The 16,575-nt window shown below is 44.9% G+C and overlaps 1 protein-coding gene across 1 annotated transcript in view; it reads right to left on the reverse strand.

Moving 5' to 3' along the window:
- LOC126266933 (chondroitin sulfate proteoglycan 4) overlaps positions 1-16,575 on the reverse strand; it is a 551,011-nt gene that overhangs the window by 94,438 nt on the left and 439,998 nt on the right. Inside the window, exon 16 of the mRNA XM_049971625.1 lies at positions 2,363-2,555. Within this exon, the coding sequence (XP_049827582.1) occupies positions 2,363-2,555 (193 nt within the window). The remainder of the gene's footprint in view (positions 1-2,362; positions 2,556-16,575) is intronic.

Consider the following 16,575-nt stretch of genomic DNA (forward strand, 5'->3'; position numbering starts at 1 on the left):
GCAGTTTCAGTGGCCGGTCCAACTGTCATAATGCTTCAGCAGGGAATTGGGAATTGCTGTTGTTTCCAGTGGGTAGTACAATGTGGCAAGAAAATGCCTTTACACCTGAACTAAATGCATGTAACAGAGTAACAAGTGAGATATTTAAAATTTGAATCGCATATCTCAGTCATTGATATGGAACAGTGCTCCTCAGATTAATTGCAATGTGGTTGCTGCGTAACTACCACGTGAATCCTGGGGCAGAGGATAAATTTCGTGTGTAGAGCAGTTTATTGTTTTCCTGTTTGTCTTTGGAGAAGAACAATAACAGATAACTTCACTTTGGAAGAGCGCTTGGTGACAAGTGTTTGAATCCATGTCCAAAGCACAAGAAGGAAAATGTTTAGCAGGGAATGGAGATGTCTCGCGAACAGTTCGGTTAGGAGCCACCAACTTTACTGACGTCGATCACGCGGGAGATGAAAACTTCTCGCCTGGGAAGTGTATCGGCTGTCTGTCGCTCCGGTCATCCATCAACATAAAGGGAAACGTGTGCCGAAGTTGGTGCATCAGTGATGCATTTGCCCTGCAAGTCGACCAGAAAGCGTGCTGCAGAAAGTGGAGTTACAAGAAGCACAGTGCAGTTCCACTTGAAAATGGGCACTGCAGCTGCTGAAGTAAATGAGTAGGCAGACATATAGTCATATGATTCTGTGCAGGGTTAAACGTGCTGCACGTGTACGTATAAACGCCTGAAGATGAACAGAACATGTTTGAAAAGCGTTGCATTATGTTAGATTAAGCACAAAGTAAAATGTGACTGGTAGCAGAAACTTGAAATAAATAATTATCCCACACAGTTACGGTGCACAAACATAGCCATTATGGCTGAAAATAATTGTGATTCTACCAGACAATTTGTGAAAGTATTTCGTACATTAGATTAAAGTTATTTAAAACATGTCTTGAAGACTTTATTTTAAGTAACATTTCTCTATATGTATGTATGTATGTATGTATGTATAAACGCCAGAATATGAACAGAACATGTTCGAAATACGTTGCATTATGTTAGATTAAGCATAAAGCAAAAAGTGAGTGGTAGCAGACACTTGAAATAAATAATTAATCCACACAGTCACAGTGCACAAACATAGCCATTATGGCTGAAAATAATTACTGTCATTAAAATGGCAATGAGGGAGTTGCAACTGTAAAATAGCTTCCTGGCGAACCTTTAATATAATTATTACGACAGAAAATATTTTGTATAAAAATGCGTTGGTTAATTGGACTTCTGAAATTCGCGCTAAAAAGCTCTCGGTGGTCGCGTGGACCTATTATGATGTCTCTGATTAGTAAGCTATCGGTCCGACACTAAGGGTCTTACGGGTCTTTGTACATTTCCCTCAGTATCTCGTTGACGAACAAAATCGTATGAAAACAATTATGCCCATCCTAAGGTGCTCATGAATCTGCTCCCGAAACACTTTATGGGGCTTGATTGGGAGAAAGTGGGTATCAAAAGAAATCAAGTTTCCATGAATTCGAATTTACTCCAGGCTACTAAAATTCCGCTATCGATTTTCTAAAATTCTTAGCAATTTTACAAACTGGAGCACATGTGTTCAACTGGGAGCGGCAGAGAATTTGACACCAGAAACGCTACATTTGAGATGTGAAGAGATCGTTAATTCATATCAGTTGTCTCCTGAAAAATTCAACCGAAGGGGACCGTACAAAATCAGGACGTCTGCGTTATTTAGTGATGATACCTCACCCGGAGACCTTCCTACTACTGGCCGCGATATTTCTTGAGGTAGGAGGCTGCCCCACCCATTGGGGCCCCAACAGAGGAGTCTGCGGCCCAGCGGCTATAGATGGGCGTTACTGAACATGAACATGACAGTCCGACTGAAGATGACGAGTAGAAAACTCGTCGAAAGGTAGCCACAACAGGCCGCCATGACTCGGCTCTTAACCAGAGAAGATATCTTCAAGGAAATTCACCGAGAAAGCCAGCCCTCACAGGAAGACATTAACCTGATTTAAATGTTCGTTGTGCGGGCCGTTGATGTGGAACCTTATCTAGAAATCTGGGTGTAAATGCGGCCTTCACTTCATTCCAGATGTCGAATGCGATCTGTTAGTTATAACTATGAAACACGTGTACAAGGTCGTCTGTACTACGGGGGGAGGGGTGTGGGTGTCATGTTTTCCCAGTAGCGAGGTAATGGCGTTCAGCATCAGCAGACAGGTTAAGGCCAAACGTTGTGCCGCACGGGACTCACGTGACCTAGGATACAATGTACCTGTTCCGCGCACCAGAGTGCTCGCTCCACAGCTAGGTATTCCCGGGCCACGGTCAGGAAGAACTCACCGAGGTGAGCGGGCGTGATGACGGCGGAGGCGCCGTCCCAGACGACGAGCCCGGTGTTGTTGACGAGCGTGGGCGGCTCGTCGTTGACCGGTGCCACGTGGACGCGCACCGTGGCGGGCTCGCTGCGCTTCTCGCCGGCCACGCCCACCACCACCAGGTCGTCGCTCAGTGTCTCGCTGCCGTCGTGCTCGTACTGCAACACACACCCACAGGACAGGATATCAACGGTCCTGTGCCGTTACCGCCAAAACTTACAAATGCGGACTACTTTCCAATTAATTTTCCTTTCTAGGAGGTTGTTGACTACGACACTCCACTCGGAATTGATAAAAGCTATATTATTACTCACAGCGAGTGGTCCATGTAACACCATCCAAGTTCATACAGTCGCAACACCAAATTATAATTAATATAGAGTAATGAAATTTCGGGACTATGTTTGTGTAGGTGACATGTGTAAGTGATTAAGATTGCATGTTCACAGCTAGATGTAAGCACGAGATAAGCCTTTGGAAATGTGAAATGCTGGTGCATTAATAACCGGTGTCACCGCTACAATGCTGAAAGTAATCTACATCTAACTATCCACTGCTACTACTACTACTACTACTACTACTAACAGCGACAAACACTCCACCACCGGTTGCATGCAATCTATCCTTTCTAAACACCGTCTGTGCCTTTGTAAAAATCTCGGCAGAATTTATCTCTGGCTTCACCCAGCTTTCCATGCCTATAACGATTTCAGCTTCGGTGCTTTCTATCAGCGCTTGAGGTTCCGGTACTTTACCATCGCAGCTTTAACAGTTTACAGTTACAATTACAATTCCGATTGCTGCTTGGTGTCGGCCGTTGTGGCCGAGTGGTTCTAGCCGCTTCAGTCTGGAACCGCGCGACGGCTACGGTCGCAGGTTCGAATCCTGCCTCGGGCATGGATGTGTTTGATGTCCTTAGGTTAAGTAGTTCTAAGTTCTAGGGGACTGATGACCTCAGATGTTGAGTCTCATAGTGCTCAGAGACATTTTTTGCTGCTTGGTCCCCGCATGTCCTGACTTTGTCCCGCACCCTTTGAGACTGTTGCCCTTTCTGTACTTGATCGAGGTCATATAACCTTAAAAAAAAAAAAAAAACAGCCCAGTCCACGCCACACAACCCCTGATACCCGTGTAGCCGCTTGCTGTGTGTAGTGGCCTCCTGACCTATCCAGCGGAACCCGATACCCAACCACCCTATGGCGCAAGTAGAGGAATCTGCAGCCTACACGGTCGCAGAACCGTCTCAGCCTCTGATTCAGACCCTCCTCTCGACTCTATACCAGAGGTCCGCAGTCAGTCCTGTGGACGATGCTGCAGATGGTGAGCTCTGCTTGCATCCCGCTAACGAGACATGCAAAAATCCATTGATTGCGCCGTACAGTTGCAAGACGTCATTTTCTTGGCTGCAGTTCCGTGTCGGTTGTAATTCGTCGGTTAGTAAAGGGCCGGTTAATGCTTGTTGTTGATGACGCTGGAGTGGTGCTCGCCTGCAGACAGATGCGGCGCTCTTATAGGCCAAGGCAACATGCCGACAGATGTTGGGTTGCAGCACGTTGTGTTACAACAACGGCATTTAGGCGAGTATTATCCTGTTGGAAAACATCCCGTAGAATGCTGTTCATGAATGGCAGCGCAAGAGGTCTTATCATCAGACTGAAGTTAGTTCCCAGTCGGGTTGCGTGGGATAGCCGCGAGATTGCTCCTGCCGTCATACGAAATCGCACCACAAACTCCAGGTGTAGGTCTAGCACCAAGTCAGGTTTGTTGCTGGCCCTCAACAGGCTTCCTCCTTACGAAAACATCGGCATCACCGGCCAGAGGCAGAAACAGCTTTCATCAGAAAACACATACACCTCCATCCTGCCATCCAGTAAGCTCTAGCTAGTTACCACTAAACTTGCAATTAGCTGTAGTCTGGGTTCAGCTGAATCCCCACTAAAGGGCGCCTGGCTCGGTTCTATCCCTGGAGTAACCGATTTGTAATGGTTTGTTGTGTCACTGTAGTGCTAACTGCTGCTTAAATTGCTGCTGCAGACGTAGTACGCTGAACACGATGGTCTTCACTCTCAGTATTGACACGTGGCCGTCGGGAGCCCGGTCTTCTTAGGACCCTACACTCTTGTGACCAGCGCTGTCAGCAGTGTTGTGCGGTGGCCACATTCTTGCCAAATCTTTCTGGAGTATCTTACGAGGAACATAAAACTCCTTGAAGCCCCGTCAAAGTCAGTGAGGTGTTGGCAATGGCGTCTCTGTCGCCTTAAAGGCGTTCGTCACTAAAATCAACTCAAGACGTGCACTCTCACACGTAACTAACGATCACGACTGTTACAGCGTTTATTTAAAGCATACCTAGTTTGTAAGCTCATACTGGTGCACTAGCTCCACTCTTATGCAACTGGCGCGAAATTTGAACGGACATAATGTATCAGGTGCTGGAACACGCCCACCAACTTTCGTTTATGTCTCTAACCATTAACGACCAAGTTGATGGTTGGAGGAACAACATCGTTTTTACAGTCTGTGGAAACCAGTTCATAGATGTTGGCCACTAACATAATCGCGTATATGATATGGTGTCTTGAATCACGGAAACTGTTTGCCATATTATAAAATTATCGAAGGAACAGGTGTTCCATTTTATTACATAATTGAACATATAAGCCCCTCAAACCTTCAGTCAAAAGGATGGACATACAAAATCAACTGTATGTTTGCAGTTACCGAAGAAAATAACTGCCTTATAATTGTGTAGGCTTCCGCTGCCAGAGTCAGTCGACGTAAAAGATTTCTGGGTATGGTATCGCGTCATAATGTATAAAGCTACTGCAGCAGTAGATTTATTAATTATGACGCGGTACCATACCCAGAAAACTTTTATGTCGAATAACTACGGCGTGTGTGTGTGTGTGTGTGTGTGTGTGTGTGTGTGTGCGTGTGTGAGTGAGAGAGAGAGAGAGAGAGAGAGAGAGAGAGAGAGAGAGAATGTTTTTTGGTATTGGACAAGGTGCGTTACACAACTGCTACGGAAGCTACTGTTAAACAATACAATTGGCGAGAAGAAGAATCAACTCGGCCAGTCTGTCTGGACACACCCACAGAATACAGAAACGCTGACGGAGAGGTCCTACCAGTTGATGAAAAACAGGTGTGAAATAAGGCATTCCTCCATTTTCTGGCAGGTTATGGAAGATTTTGCTTGTGTGCGTATGTGATGACTGCTAAAAGGAGTTGTAGCCCGTAGTCGCCCTCAAACGTCCAGTTTCCTCTGACGCCGCAAAACACGCAGGGGGACCGCTGGAGAAGCTGACAGTGGGTGTGCAATGCCCATGAGTTTCACGTACATTCTAATTGACTGACTGCTTCTTTTCATTTTTTTGTAGTGACTCCTCTGACTGGCTTATGCAGCCCGCCACAGATTCCTCTCCTGTGGTTATCTCTTCACTTCGAAGTAACATTTGCACCCCCTAACCTCAGTTATTTGCTGGCTACATTCCCATCTCCGTTTTCTCCTACAGTGTTTACCCTCTGTGGCTCACTCAGGTAAATTTATTTATTTTATTTTATTTCATTAACAGTACAGAGTAACCCACGCCTTGAAATGTACAGTGGGTCGGATGCTTCTGACTCTAATAGCAAGGATTTCTCATTGTTACAATCGCGTTGATATACAGTTGTTAATGATTTTTTTAAATAATTTAAAGAACATAGTATATAAAGATTTCTGTGATGTTACAGCGAATTGAATGCTTAAACATTGCTAAAATGGTTCCATATAATTTGTTACTACCGAGTTGATGAGAATATATTTTGTTGTTGTTGTTGTCTTCAGTCCTGAGACTGGTTTGATGCAGCTCTCCATGCTACTCTATCCTGTGCAAGCTGCTTCATCTCCCAGTACCTACTGCAACCTACATCCTTCTGAATCTGCTTAGTGTACTCATCTCTCGGTCTCCCTCTACGATTTTTACCCTCCACGCTGCCCTCCAATGCTAAATTTGTGATCCCTTGATGCCTCAAAACATGTCCTACCAACCGATCCCTTCTTCTAGTCAAGTTGTGCCACAAACTTCTCTTCTCCCCAATCCTATTCAATACCTCCTCATTAGTTACGTACTCTATCCACCTTATCTTCAGTATTCTTCTGTAGCACCATATTTCGAAAGCTTCTGTTCTCTTCTTGTCCAAACTAGTTATCGTCCATGTTTCACTTCCATACATGGCTACACTCCAAATAAATACTTTCAGAAACGACTTCCTGATACATAAATCTATATTCGATGTTAACAAATTTCTCTTCTTCAGAAACGCTTTCCTTGCCATTGCCAGTCTACATTTTATATCCTCTCTACTTCGACCATCATCAGTTATTTTACTTCCTAAATAGCAAAACTCCTTTACTACTTTAAGTGTCTCATTTCCTAATCTAATTCCCTCAGCATCACCCGATTTAATTTGACTACATTCCATTATCCTCGTTTTGCTTTTGTTAATGTTCATCTTATATCCTCCTTTCAAGACACTGTCCATTCCGTTCAACTGCTTTTCCAAGTCCTTTGCCGTCTCTGACAGAATTACAATGTCATCGGCGAACCTCAAAGTTTTTACTTCGTCTCCATGAATTTTAATACCTACTCCAAATTTTTCTTTTGTTTCCTTTACTGCTTGCTGAATATACAGATTGAATAACATCGGGGAGAGGCTACAACCGTGTCTCACTCCTTTCCCAACCACTGCTTCCCTTTCATGCCCCTCGACTCTTATTACTGCCATCTGGTTTCTGTACAAATTATAAATAGCCTTTCGCTCCCAGTATTTTACCCCTGCCACCTTTAGAATTTGAAAAAGAGTATTCCAGTCAACATTGTCAGAAGCTTTCTCTAAGTCTACAAATGCTAGAAACGTAGGTTTGCCTTTTCTTAATCTTTCATCTAAGATAAGTCGTAAGGTCAGTATTGCCTCACGTGTTCCAACATTTCGACGGAATCCAAACTGATCCTCCCCGAGGTCTGCATCTACCAGTTTTTCCATTCGTCTGTAAAGAATTCGCGTTAGTATTTTGCAGCCGTGGCTTATTAAACTGATAGTTCGGTAATTTTCACATCTGTCAGCACCTGCTTTGTTTGGGATTGGAATTATTATATTCTTCTTGAAGTCTGAGGGTATTTCGCCTGCCTCATACATCTTGCTCACCAGCTGGTAGAGTTTTGTCAGGACTGGTTGTCCCAAGGCCGTCAGTAGTTCTAATGGAATGTTGTCTACTCCGGGGGCCTTGTTTCGACTCAGGTCTTTCAGTGCTCTGTCAAACTCTTCACGCAGTATCGTATCTCCCATTTCGTCTTCATCTACATCCTCTTCCATTTCCATAATATTGTCCTCAAGTACATCGCCCATGTATAAACCTTCTATATACTCCTTCCACCTTTCTGCCTTCCCTTCTTTGCTTAGAACTGGGCTGCCATCTGAGCTCTTGATATTCATACACGTGGTTGTCTTCTCTCCAAAGGTCTCTTTAATTTTCCTGTAGGCAGTATCTATCTTACCCCTAGTGAGATAAGCTTCTACATCGTTACATTTGTCCTCTAGCCATCCCTGTTTAGCCATTTTGCACTTCCTGTCGATCTCATTTTTGAGACGTTTGTATTCCTTTTTGCCTGCTTCATTTACTGCATTTTTATATTTTCTCCTTTCATCAATTAAATTCAATATTTCTTCTGTTACCCAAGGATTTCTAGCAGCCCTCGTCTTTGTACCTACTTTATCCTCTGCTGCCTTCACTACTACATCCCTCAGAGCTACCCATTCTTCTTCTACTGTATTTTTTCTCCCTATTCCTGTCAATTGTTCCCTTATGCTCTCCCTGAAACTCGGTACAACCTCTGGTTCTTTCAGTTTATCCAGGTCCCATCTCCTTAAATTCCCACCTTTTTGCAGTTTCTTCAGTTTTAATCTACAGGTTATAACCAATAGATTGTGGTCAGAGTCCACATCTGCCCCTGGAAATGTCTTACAACTTAAAACCTGGTTCCTAAATCTCTGTCTTACCCTTATATAATCTATCTGATACCTTTTAGTATCTCCTGGGTTCTTCCATGTGTACAACCTTCTTTTATGATTCTTGAACCACGTGTTAGCTATGATTAAGTTGTGCTCTGTGCAAAATTCTACCAAGCGGCTTCCTCTTTGATTTCTTAGCCCCAATCCATATCCACCTACATTTCCTTCACTCGAATTGCAGTCACCCATGACTATTAAATTTTCAGCTCCCTTCACTACCTGAATAATTTCTTTTATTTCATCATTGATTTCTTCAATTTCTTCGTCATCTGCAGAGCTAGTTGCATATAAACTTGTACAACTGTAGTAGGTGTGGGCTTCGTATCTATCTTGGCCACAATAATGCGTTCACTATGCTGTTTGTAGTAGCTTACCCGCATTCCTATTTCCCTATTCATTATTAAACCTACTCCTGCATTACCCCTATTTGATTTTGTGTTTATAACCCTGTAGTCACCTGACCAGAAGTCTTGTTCCTCCTGCCACCGAACTTCACTAATTCCCACTATATCTAACTTTAACCTATCCATTTCCCTTTTTAAATTTTCTAACCTACCTGCCCGATTAAGGGATCTGACATTCCACGCTCCGATCCGTAGAACGCCAGTTTTCTTTCTCCTGATAACGACATCCTCCTGAGTAGTCCCCGCCCGGAGATCCGAATGGGGGACTATTTTACCTCCGGAATATTTTACCCAAGAGGATGCCATCATCATTTAATCATACAGGAAAGCTGCATGTCCTCGGGAAAAATTACGGCTGTAGTTTCCCCTTGCTTTCAGCCGTTCGCAGTAACAGCACAGCAAGGCCGTTTTGGTTAATGTTGCAAGGCCAGATCAGTCAATCATCCAGACTGTTGCCCCTGCAACTACTGAAAAGGCTGCTGCCCCTCTTCAGGAACCACACGTTTGTCTGGCCTCCCAACAGATACCCCTCCGTTGTGGTTGCACCTACGATACCGCCATCTGTATCGCTGAGGCACGCAAGCCTCCCCACCAACGGCAAGGTCCATGGTTCATGGGGGGAAGGAATATATTTTATACAATGCAAATGTCAAAGAAAAATGAAAAAAAGAAAATGTAACACAATGAGCGTGGTTAAGAATAATTTGTAATATACAGAGGGAAGTGATATGCTGTATTTGGATGAGTAATACAGTCTAAGAAGTATGTTGGTTAATAGTGGCCTATTTCTACCTATTTCAGAAACGAAGGTCTCGGTACAACCTCGAGGTATTCTCATCCAAAATTGTTTGTGCTAATGTATGTTTACAGAGATTATACAGATTAAATACTGATTGAGCACTTCAAGCATGGAATACATGAGTGTTAGCTTCAATGGAGAAATACACTTATGTTTGATACTTGTTAGTTGTTGTTAGTTCATTGCTACTTGAATACATTATTCCTTAAATAACTTAATACATTTCTGATAAATAAAATTCATTGATTATGACTTTGAATAAAGAAGAGAATATACTTCTGTCTGCACACAATAAGACGAGCAATACATTACTGCTTGTGTGCAGTGTGCTTTAAACACTTATGCAGGATGTCGTTGGGGAGAAGGAGCCTCGGAATTAAAGTTCTTTGAGCCTTCTCCTCCCAAGCGACGTTACCTTATTACTAAGGTCTTAGTATGTGGTGCCGGTGTTTTTTGTTTTATGATTGTTGCGTTGTTTGTTACTGTGTTGTGGCATGCAGTGCCAAGCATTGTTGGTTTTGGTCCCTTACATGTTGATCCCTTCTAAATCATGTTCACTTAGTGTTCCTTCTTCGGTTTCGGAATCTGTGCTCGTGCTTATGTCCTCCTATGTGGTTTATTGTGTTGTTTGTGCTTGTCTACGCCTTCTTCCACATGACTTTTGGCGCTTGTATTCTTCGTGCAGAGTGTTCGATACAATATCGGCTACACTGTTTGTTATGATCCAGTCATCGGGACTGCGTATTATTCTGGCGATGTCTTTGTCATTCTGTATAGGTCTTACTTGTGCTAGCGTGTTGCACAGCAGTGTGACATGTTCAGGTGTCCCAATTTCTCCGCATACGCAACCTTTATCGTTAGTTAGTCCCATGCGGTTTAATGTACCGGATACGGCCCAGGGCCTGTCAGGAAATGGACCACCCCCCCGGCTTAGGTCGTCATGTTTCAGTTGTAGTCTTTCGAGTACATCAGATGCATCCCACGCTCTCTGGCATGTTTGAATCCGCCATTGATTCATTTGTGTTTTGTTCATAATGTTGGTACCCGTAATTTCGGGGACTTTATCGGCCTCGTCCCTCTTAAGCCAGTAAAGTACAGCTCTATAACGTATAGTTATGTTCTATAGGGCAGGTCCCCATCACAATGCAAAGTGCCTCTAGTGACGTAGTGCTGAAGGCTCATTCTCAGGAGTACACTACGCTGACCTCGTCTTGCAGTTGTCTTGTTAGTCTGTATATTCAGTCTGTGAGCCCAAACACTTGCGGCGAAGCATGCGATGGATTCAAATATCGCAATGTGGTAGGTTCTTATCGTCGTAATAGTTAATTTGTACTGAGTTGTGTTTAGTCTTGCTAGTTTGTGCATAATTTTGGAGGCTTTGACAATTGTCAGTTTTATATGGTGGTGAAAGGTCTGTATTTCCTCTAGATTCAGTCCGAGATAACATGTGGCTTGCTTCCTCTGTATGCTTGTATTGTCTAATTTTATAACTGCATTCCTCTGTAGTGGTCCTTTGAGCAGTGAATATACAGCTATGTTTAATTTATTTTCTTTGCATCGACTGTTAATTTTCTGAAGCAGTTGCGTGCCTTTTGTCTCTAGTGCTGCTCTCGAGTTGGCTGACACCACTACGAGCAGGTCATCTGTGTAAGCCAACACACGACTGTCCAGGGTGTTCAGCAAGAGCACGATTGTGATATCCCAGAATATTGGTCCACAGATCGAGCCCTGTGGACACCCCTCTGTTATTCTCTTAACAACCTTCCGTGTACCATAACCTCCACTTCACCAATCTACCTCTGCAGTAATGGAGGAGGCTGTTGTAGAGGGAAGCTGTTGCCTCATTTCCCTAAACCTGGCGAAGAGGTACGGCTATGTCGATTAGAATGGCTACCGCGTGTTTGTCGCTGATGCTATTTGTAACTGTCAGTCTTCGGTTGATGGCGTCTTCTATTGATCCACCTTTCCTGAATCCGAACTGAAGGGGCGTTAGGCCGAGGAGATGTCTATGCGATTGTAAACGGTCACACAGGAGCCTTTCCTGTACCTTGCCGAGAGTGTTTGAGAGACAGATCGGTCGGTGCGTTTTGAGGTCTATTGGCTCTTTGTCTTCTGATTTCCTGATTATTACAACATTAGCAGTTTTACAGAGGTTTGGAATTCTACCTGTTATTAGTGCCTCGTTGAAAATGTTAGTAAGAAAAGGTGTGATTTGTGAAACTGTTTGTTTTAATGTTTCTGAAAGTATTTTGTCTGGGCCAGGTGCTTTTCGGTTTCTAAGCCTGCTGATTGCCGTCGCGACATCTTCTTGTGCAAATGGCATGGTTACACTGTCACTCATGTATGGTTGCCTCATGCTCTCTCTCTTAGGTCAGCGTGGTTTCGCTCGTCTTGTGTGGGGTCGTCATCTGGGAGGAGCCTGTTCATAAGATATTTTGCTGTGCTTCTCCATCCTCTGATCATTGTGCCGTCAGCTCGTTTTAGTGTTGACAGAATTGTCGGTGTCTTAACTCTTTCTGTTTCTATCTTGAATGGTTGTCCCCAGATGTCGTTCTGTATCTAGGTGAGCCGTGGTAAAAATTGCTGTTTTGAAAAGCGCGCCGCTGCGCGTAGTGTAAATCAGTCGCCTTCCGTTTCTGGCGGTGGCGCCGCTGTGGCAATCGCAGCTTTGGTGTCTCCCTCTGGTGGGAAAGGGGAAAAGTTGCCTGTTCACGCGCATTTAAGGGGCGATATGAGCCCGGCAGGCGGTCAGTCTGTCAGTCTGCGTCGGCGAGTCTGGTCATTTGGTCAGCCAATTTAGTCTGAGTCTGTCTCTCGTCCGCATTGGTGAGGCGGTTAGTGTCTTGTCTCTTGTGCGGAGTGCTAGCATGTGTCAGGCCGCCAGTCTGATCGAGTTGGCTCAGGCAATGGTCATTGGCGGTTGGATCGATCGGTTGGTCGGTCACACACTGGGACACAAGATGACTTGTCCGCCTGGAGCGTCGGTGCATGTGAGGTCGCCATGTGAGTCCAGTAGCCACGCCGTACAGCGAGGCGTTGTGGCTTCGCGGCCGACATGAGAGCAACAGGAGTCAACCCACAACGTCGGTCTGGCCGGTGCGAGCAGCGACGCCGTGAGACGGGAGATCGGAGCGCCTTCCTGCGTCCGTTGAAGCGGCTGGCAGCGGACGGTTCGGGAGAGCGTTTTGGAGGTGCTGCGCCAGATCTTCGCCAGAAATTGCAATTCTTAGAAGTTGAGTGATTCGTGATATGTTGTTTCAGTTACTTATTAAATTCTACTTGTTTTCTTGGTCAGTCTCTCGTCCCCAGCTTGCTCGTCTGTCTCTCGTCCCCTTTTGGTAGGCAGTTAGTGTCTGTCTGCCTGTCAATCTGCCATACGTTAGTAGCTGCCTCTGTCATGTTTGTCGGATTCGGTGTTAACAAATTTATTGCTTAAGGTGTAAAGGCCGAATTCGTGAAATATGTTTTTATCTTGCCTATCATCTTACGAGGTGGTATATGTGTAATGTGGAACATGTTCGTACATTTTACGTAAAACTGCATTTAATGGGTTTTATTTAAATGGTCATTTTAGTATATTAAGTTGCCACCCTTCTACCGTAAGAGTTCTTTTTAAAAAAAGTTGCAGTTTCGGTGGCAACTAATCTTTTATGTGAGTATTTTGTACCATTTCCATCCCTCTTACGGGGTGCTTAGTTTATGAGTTTGTGTGAGTTGTTAAAATTTTTAGTTTAAAGTAATCTGGTGTGTTGCAGATTTGCACCAGTGTCGTCTTTCAGAGGTTGTTGTGAGCGGTCGTGACTATGGCCGTGTTAAAAGGGAGCGGCAAGGTTCTCAGCGCGAAAGCTCATACTACACTCCTGGAAATGGAAAAAAGAACACATTGACACCGGTGTGTCAAACCTACCATACTTGCTCCGGACACTGCGAGAGGGCTGTACAAGCAATGATAACACGCACGGCACAGCGGACACACCAGGAACCGCGGTGTTGGCCGTCGAATGGCGCTAGCTGCGCAGCATTTGTGCACTGCCGCCGTCAGTGTCAGCCAGTTTGCCGTGGCATACGGAGCTCCATCCCAGTCTTTAACACTGGTAGCATGCCGCGACAGCGTGGACGTGAACCGTATGTGCAGCTGACGGACTTTGAGCGAGGGCGTATAGTGGGCATGCGGGAGGCCGGGTGGACGTATCGCCGAATTGCTCAACACGTGGGGCGTGAGGTCTCCACAGTACATCGATGTTGTCGCCAGTGGTCGGCGGAAGGTGCACGTGCCCGTCGACCTGGGACCGGACCGCAGCGACGCACGGATGCACGCCAAGACCGTAGGATCCTACGCAGTGCCGTAGGGGACCGCACCGCCACTTCCCAGCAAATTAGGGACACTGTTACTCCTGGGGTATCGGCGAGGACCATTCGCAACCGTCTCCATGAAGCTGGGCTACGGTCCCGCACACCGTTAGGCCGTCTTCCGCTCACGCCCCAACATCGTGCAGCCCGCCTCCAGTGGTGTCGCGACAGGCGTGAATGGAGGGACGAATGGAGACGTGTCGTCTTCAGCGATGAGAGTCGCTTCTGCCTTGGTGCCAATGATAGTCGTATGCGTGTTTGGCGCCGTGCAGGTGAGCACCACAATCAGGACTGCATACGACCGAGGCACACAGGGCCAACACCCGGCATCATGGTGTGGGGAGCGATCTCCTACACTGGCCGTACACCTCTGGTGATCGTCGAGGGGACACTGAATAGTGCACGGTACATCCAAACCGTCATCGAACCCATCGTTCCACCATTCCTAGACCGGCAAGGGAACTTGCTGTTCCAACAGGACAATGCACGTCCGCACGTATCAAGTGCCACCCAACGTGCTCTAGAAGGTGTAAGTCAACTACCCTGGCCAGCAAGATCTCCGGATCTGTCCCCCATTGAGCATGTTTGGGACTGGATGAAGCGTCGTCTCACGCGGTCTGCACGTCCAGCACGAACGCTGGTCCAACTGAGGCGCCAGGTGGAAATGGCATGGCAAGCCGTTCCACAGGACTACATCCAGCATCTCTACGATCGTCTCCATGGGAGAATAGCAGCTTGCATTGCTGCGAAAGGTGGATATACACTGTACTAGTGCCGACATTGTGCATGCTCTGTTGCCTGTGTCTATGTGCCTGTGGTTCTGTCAGTGTGATCATGTGATGTATCTGACCCCAGGAATGTGTCAATAAAATTTCCCCTTCCTGGGACAATGAATTCACGGTGTTCTTATTTCAATTTCCAGGAGTGTATTAAAAAAATTTTGTTATTTCTGCCTCTGAAGAAATTGTAACTTGATATTTACAGGGTGTTTTCTGATTATAATTTTAAATCTGTTTAAAAAAAGGGCTATTAGGAATAAAATTTCCATTTATTAAAAAAGAAATAATCTTTTAATTTGTTCCATCACTTACCATTGGCAACTACTTCCACGCTCACATAGTGTGATTAAATGTGTTAATGATGAATCGCTAGTAAATAAAGTAAATTATTTAAGGAAAGATTTTGAAAGTAAATTCACGGTTCACTGGGTTTTTACAAATTTGGTCCAGTAGTCCTGCCTTGTTGTCTTTAGCTGTTTTTGGTATATCTGTTTAGCGTCACGACACAGATGAAGTCTTATCTGTCTTTCAGGAGCTGTCTTTGCTTGTTGGTGGTACTTTCTTTTGTGCCGTGAATCCTTCCTTAGTCTTGCCAGTTCTGTCGACCACGGTTGTTTCTGTCCCCACTGTTTTTGCCCTTGGTATAGCTGCTTCCTGTGCTCTTTGTAGGACCTCTGTCAGTTCATGCGTTTTGTAATCTATACCGTCTAGAGCAGTGTGTAGCTACGCCGCCTCAACAATGTCTCGAGCTCTTTGCCAGTTGGCTCTTCGTATGAGTAAATGCTGCTGTTCGTTGTCCATGTTACGTGTATCGACATATCTGGCCGTGGCTATGACGATTGCGTTGTGATCGCTGTAGGTGGCTCTATCTGATTCCCTCCATGTATTGACTATTGGAAGAGATTTTGCGTACCCTAGAGAAAGGTCTATGTTGCTGACACCACCGGCGTCTCCGCGGTAGCCAGGTGGCTGACCCTCCCTATTCTGTATGAAGAAGTTGCATTCATTTAACACGTCGAGCACTAGTTTCCCTCTGTCGTCAGTTCTATTTGAGTTCCACAAGAGGGATTTTCCGCTGATATCAGTTAGAATGAGCAGCTTCTTTCTTTCTGAGTGTCGTGCAATGCCTTTTATTTTGTCTAGGAAAGGTTCTATATCATACGAGTACTGAGCGTAAATAGACGACATGAGCCACACCTCCTGTCCGTCTGTTACTTCTGCTGTGGCAATGTGTTCAAAGCAAAACTGGGTGATCGGTGTTGCTATGAGAGTTTTATTAACTACTATTATCGCGGCTTTTGCGTTTGGTGTTCCAGCTATTGTGATGTAATGTGAGGTACAATGAAAGTTAATCCTTGATGTCTTAACGCATGATCAGTCATCACGTCAGTACGTCCTGTCAATTTTTCCGTAAGTTCCTCAATCCGCCGATGTATAAATAACAATATAATAGTAGTAATCAGAATGTGAGCTGTGCGGAGGGCTTAGGGCTTATCCATTTCTTACCAGCTTAAGTAATTTACAATATTTTTCCATAGCACCATATTTCGAACACATTACGTCTCTTCCTTTTCGGTTTTCCTGCTATAAATGATGTATATAATCATTTTATTAATTAAACTTGCTTACAACCGGTGCTTCGCTTACATACACTGTATGGCCTGCAGAGACTTTTTTGGTGTTTTCATTTAACGGAATTTTCATGTTGTTTATTAACTGCAGCACCTAAGCTTCTCACGCTAATTAAGGCCATACAAGCATGGTCTTTTCGGAATGTACTTCAGACCAAAAA

The sequence above is a fragment of the Schistocerca gregaria genome, chromosome 4 (assembly GCF_023897955.1).
Source record: "Schistocerca gregaria isolate iqSchGreg1 chromosome 4, iqSchGreg1.2, whole genome shotgun sequence".
NCBI classification, from domain to species: Eukaryota; Metazoa; Arthropoda; class Insecta; order Orthoptera; family Acrididae; genus Schistocerca; species Schistocerca gregaria.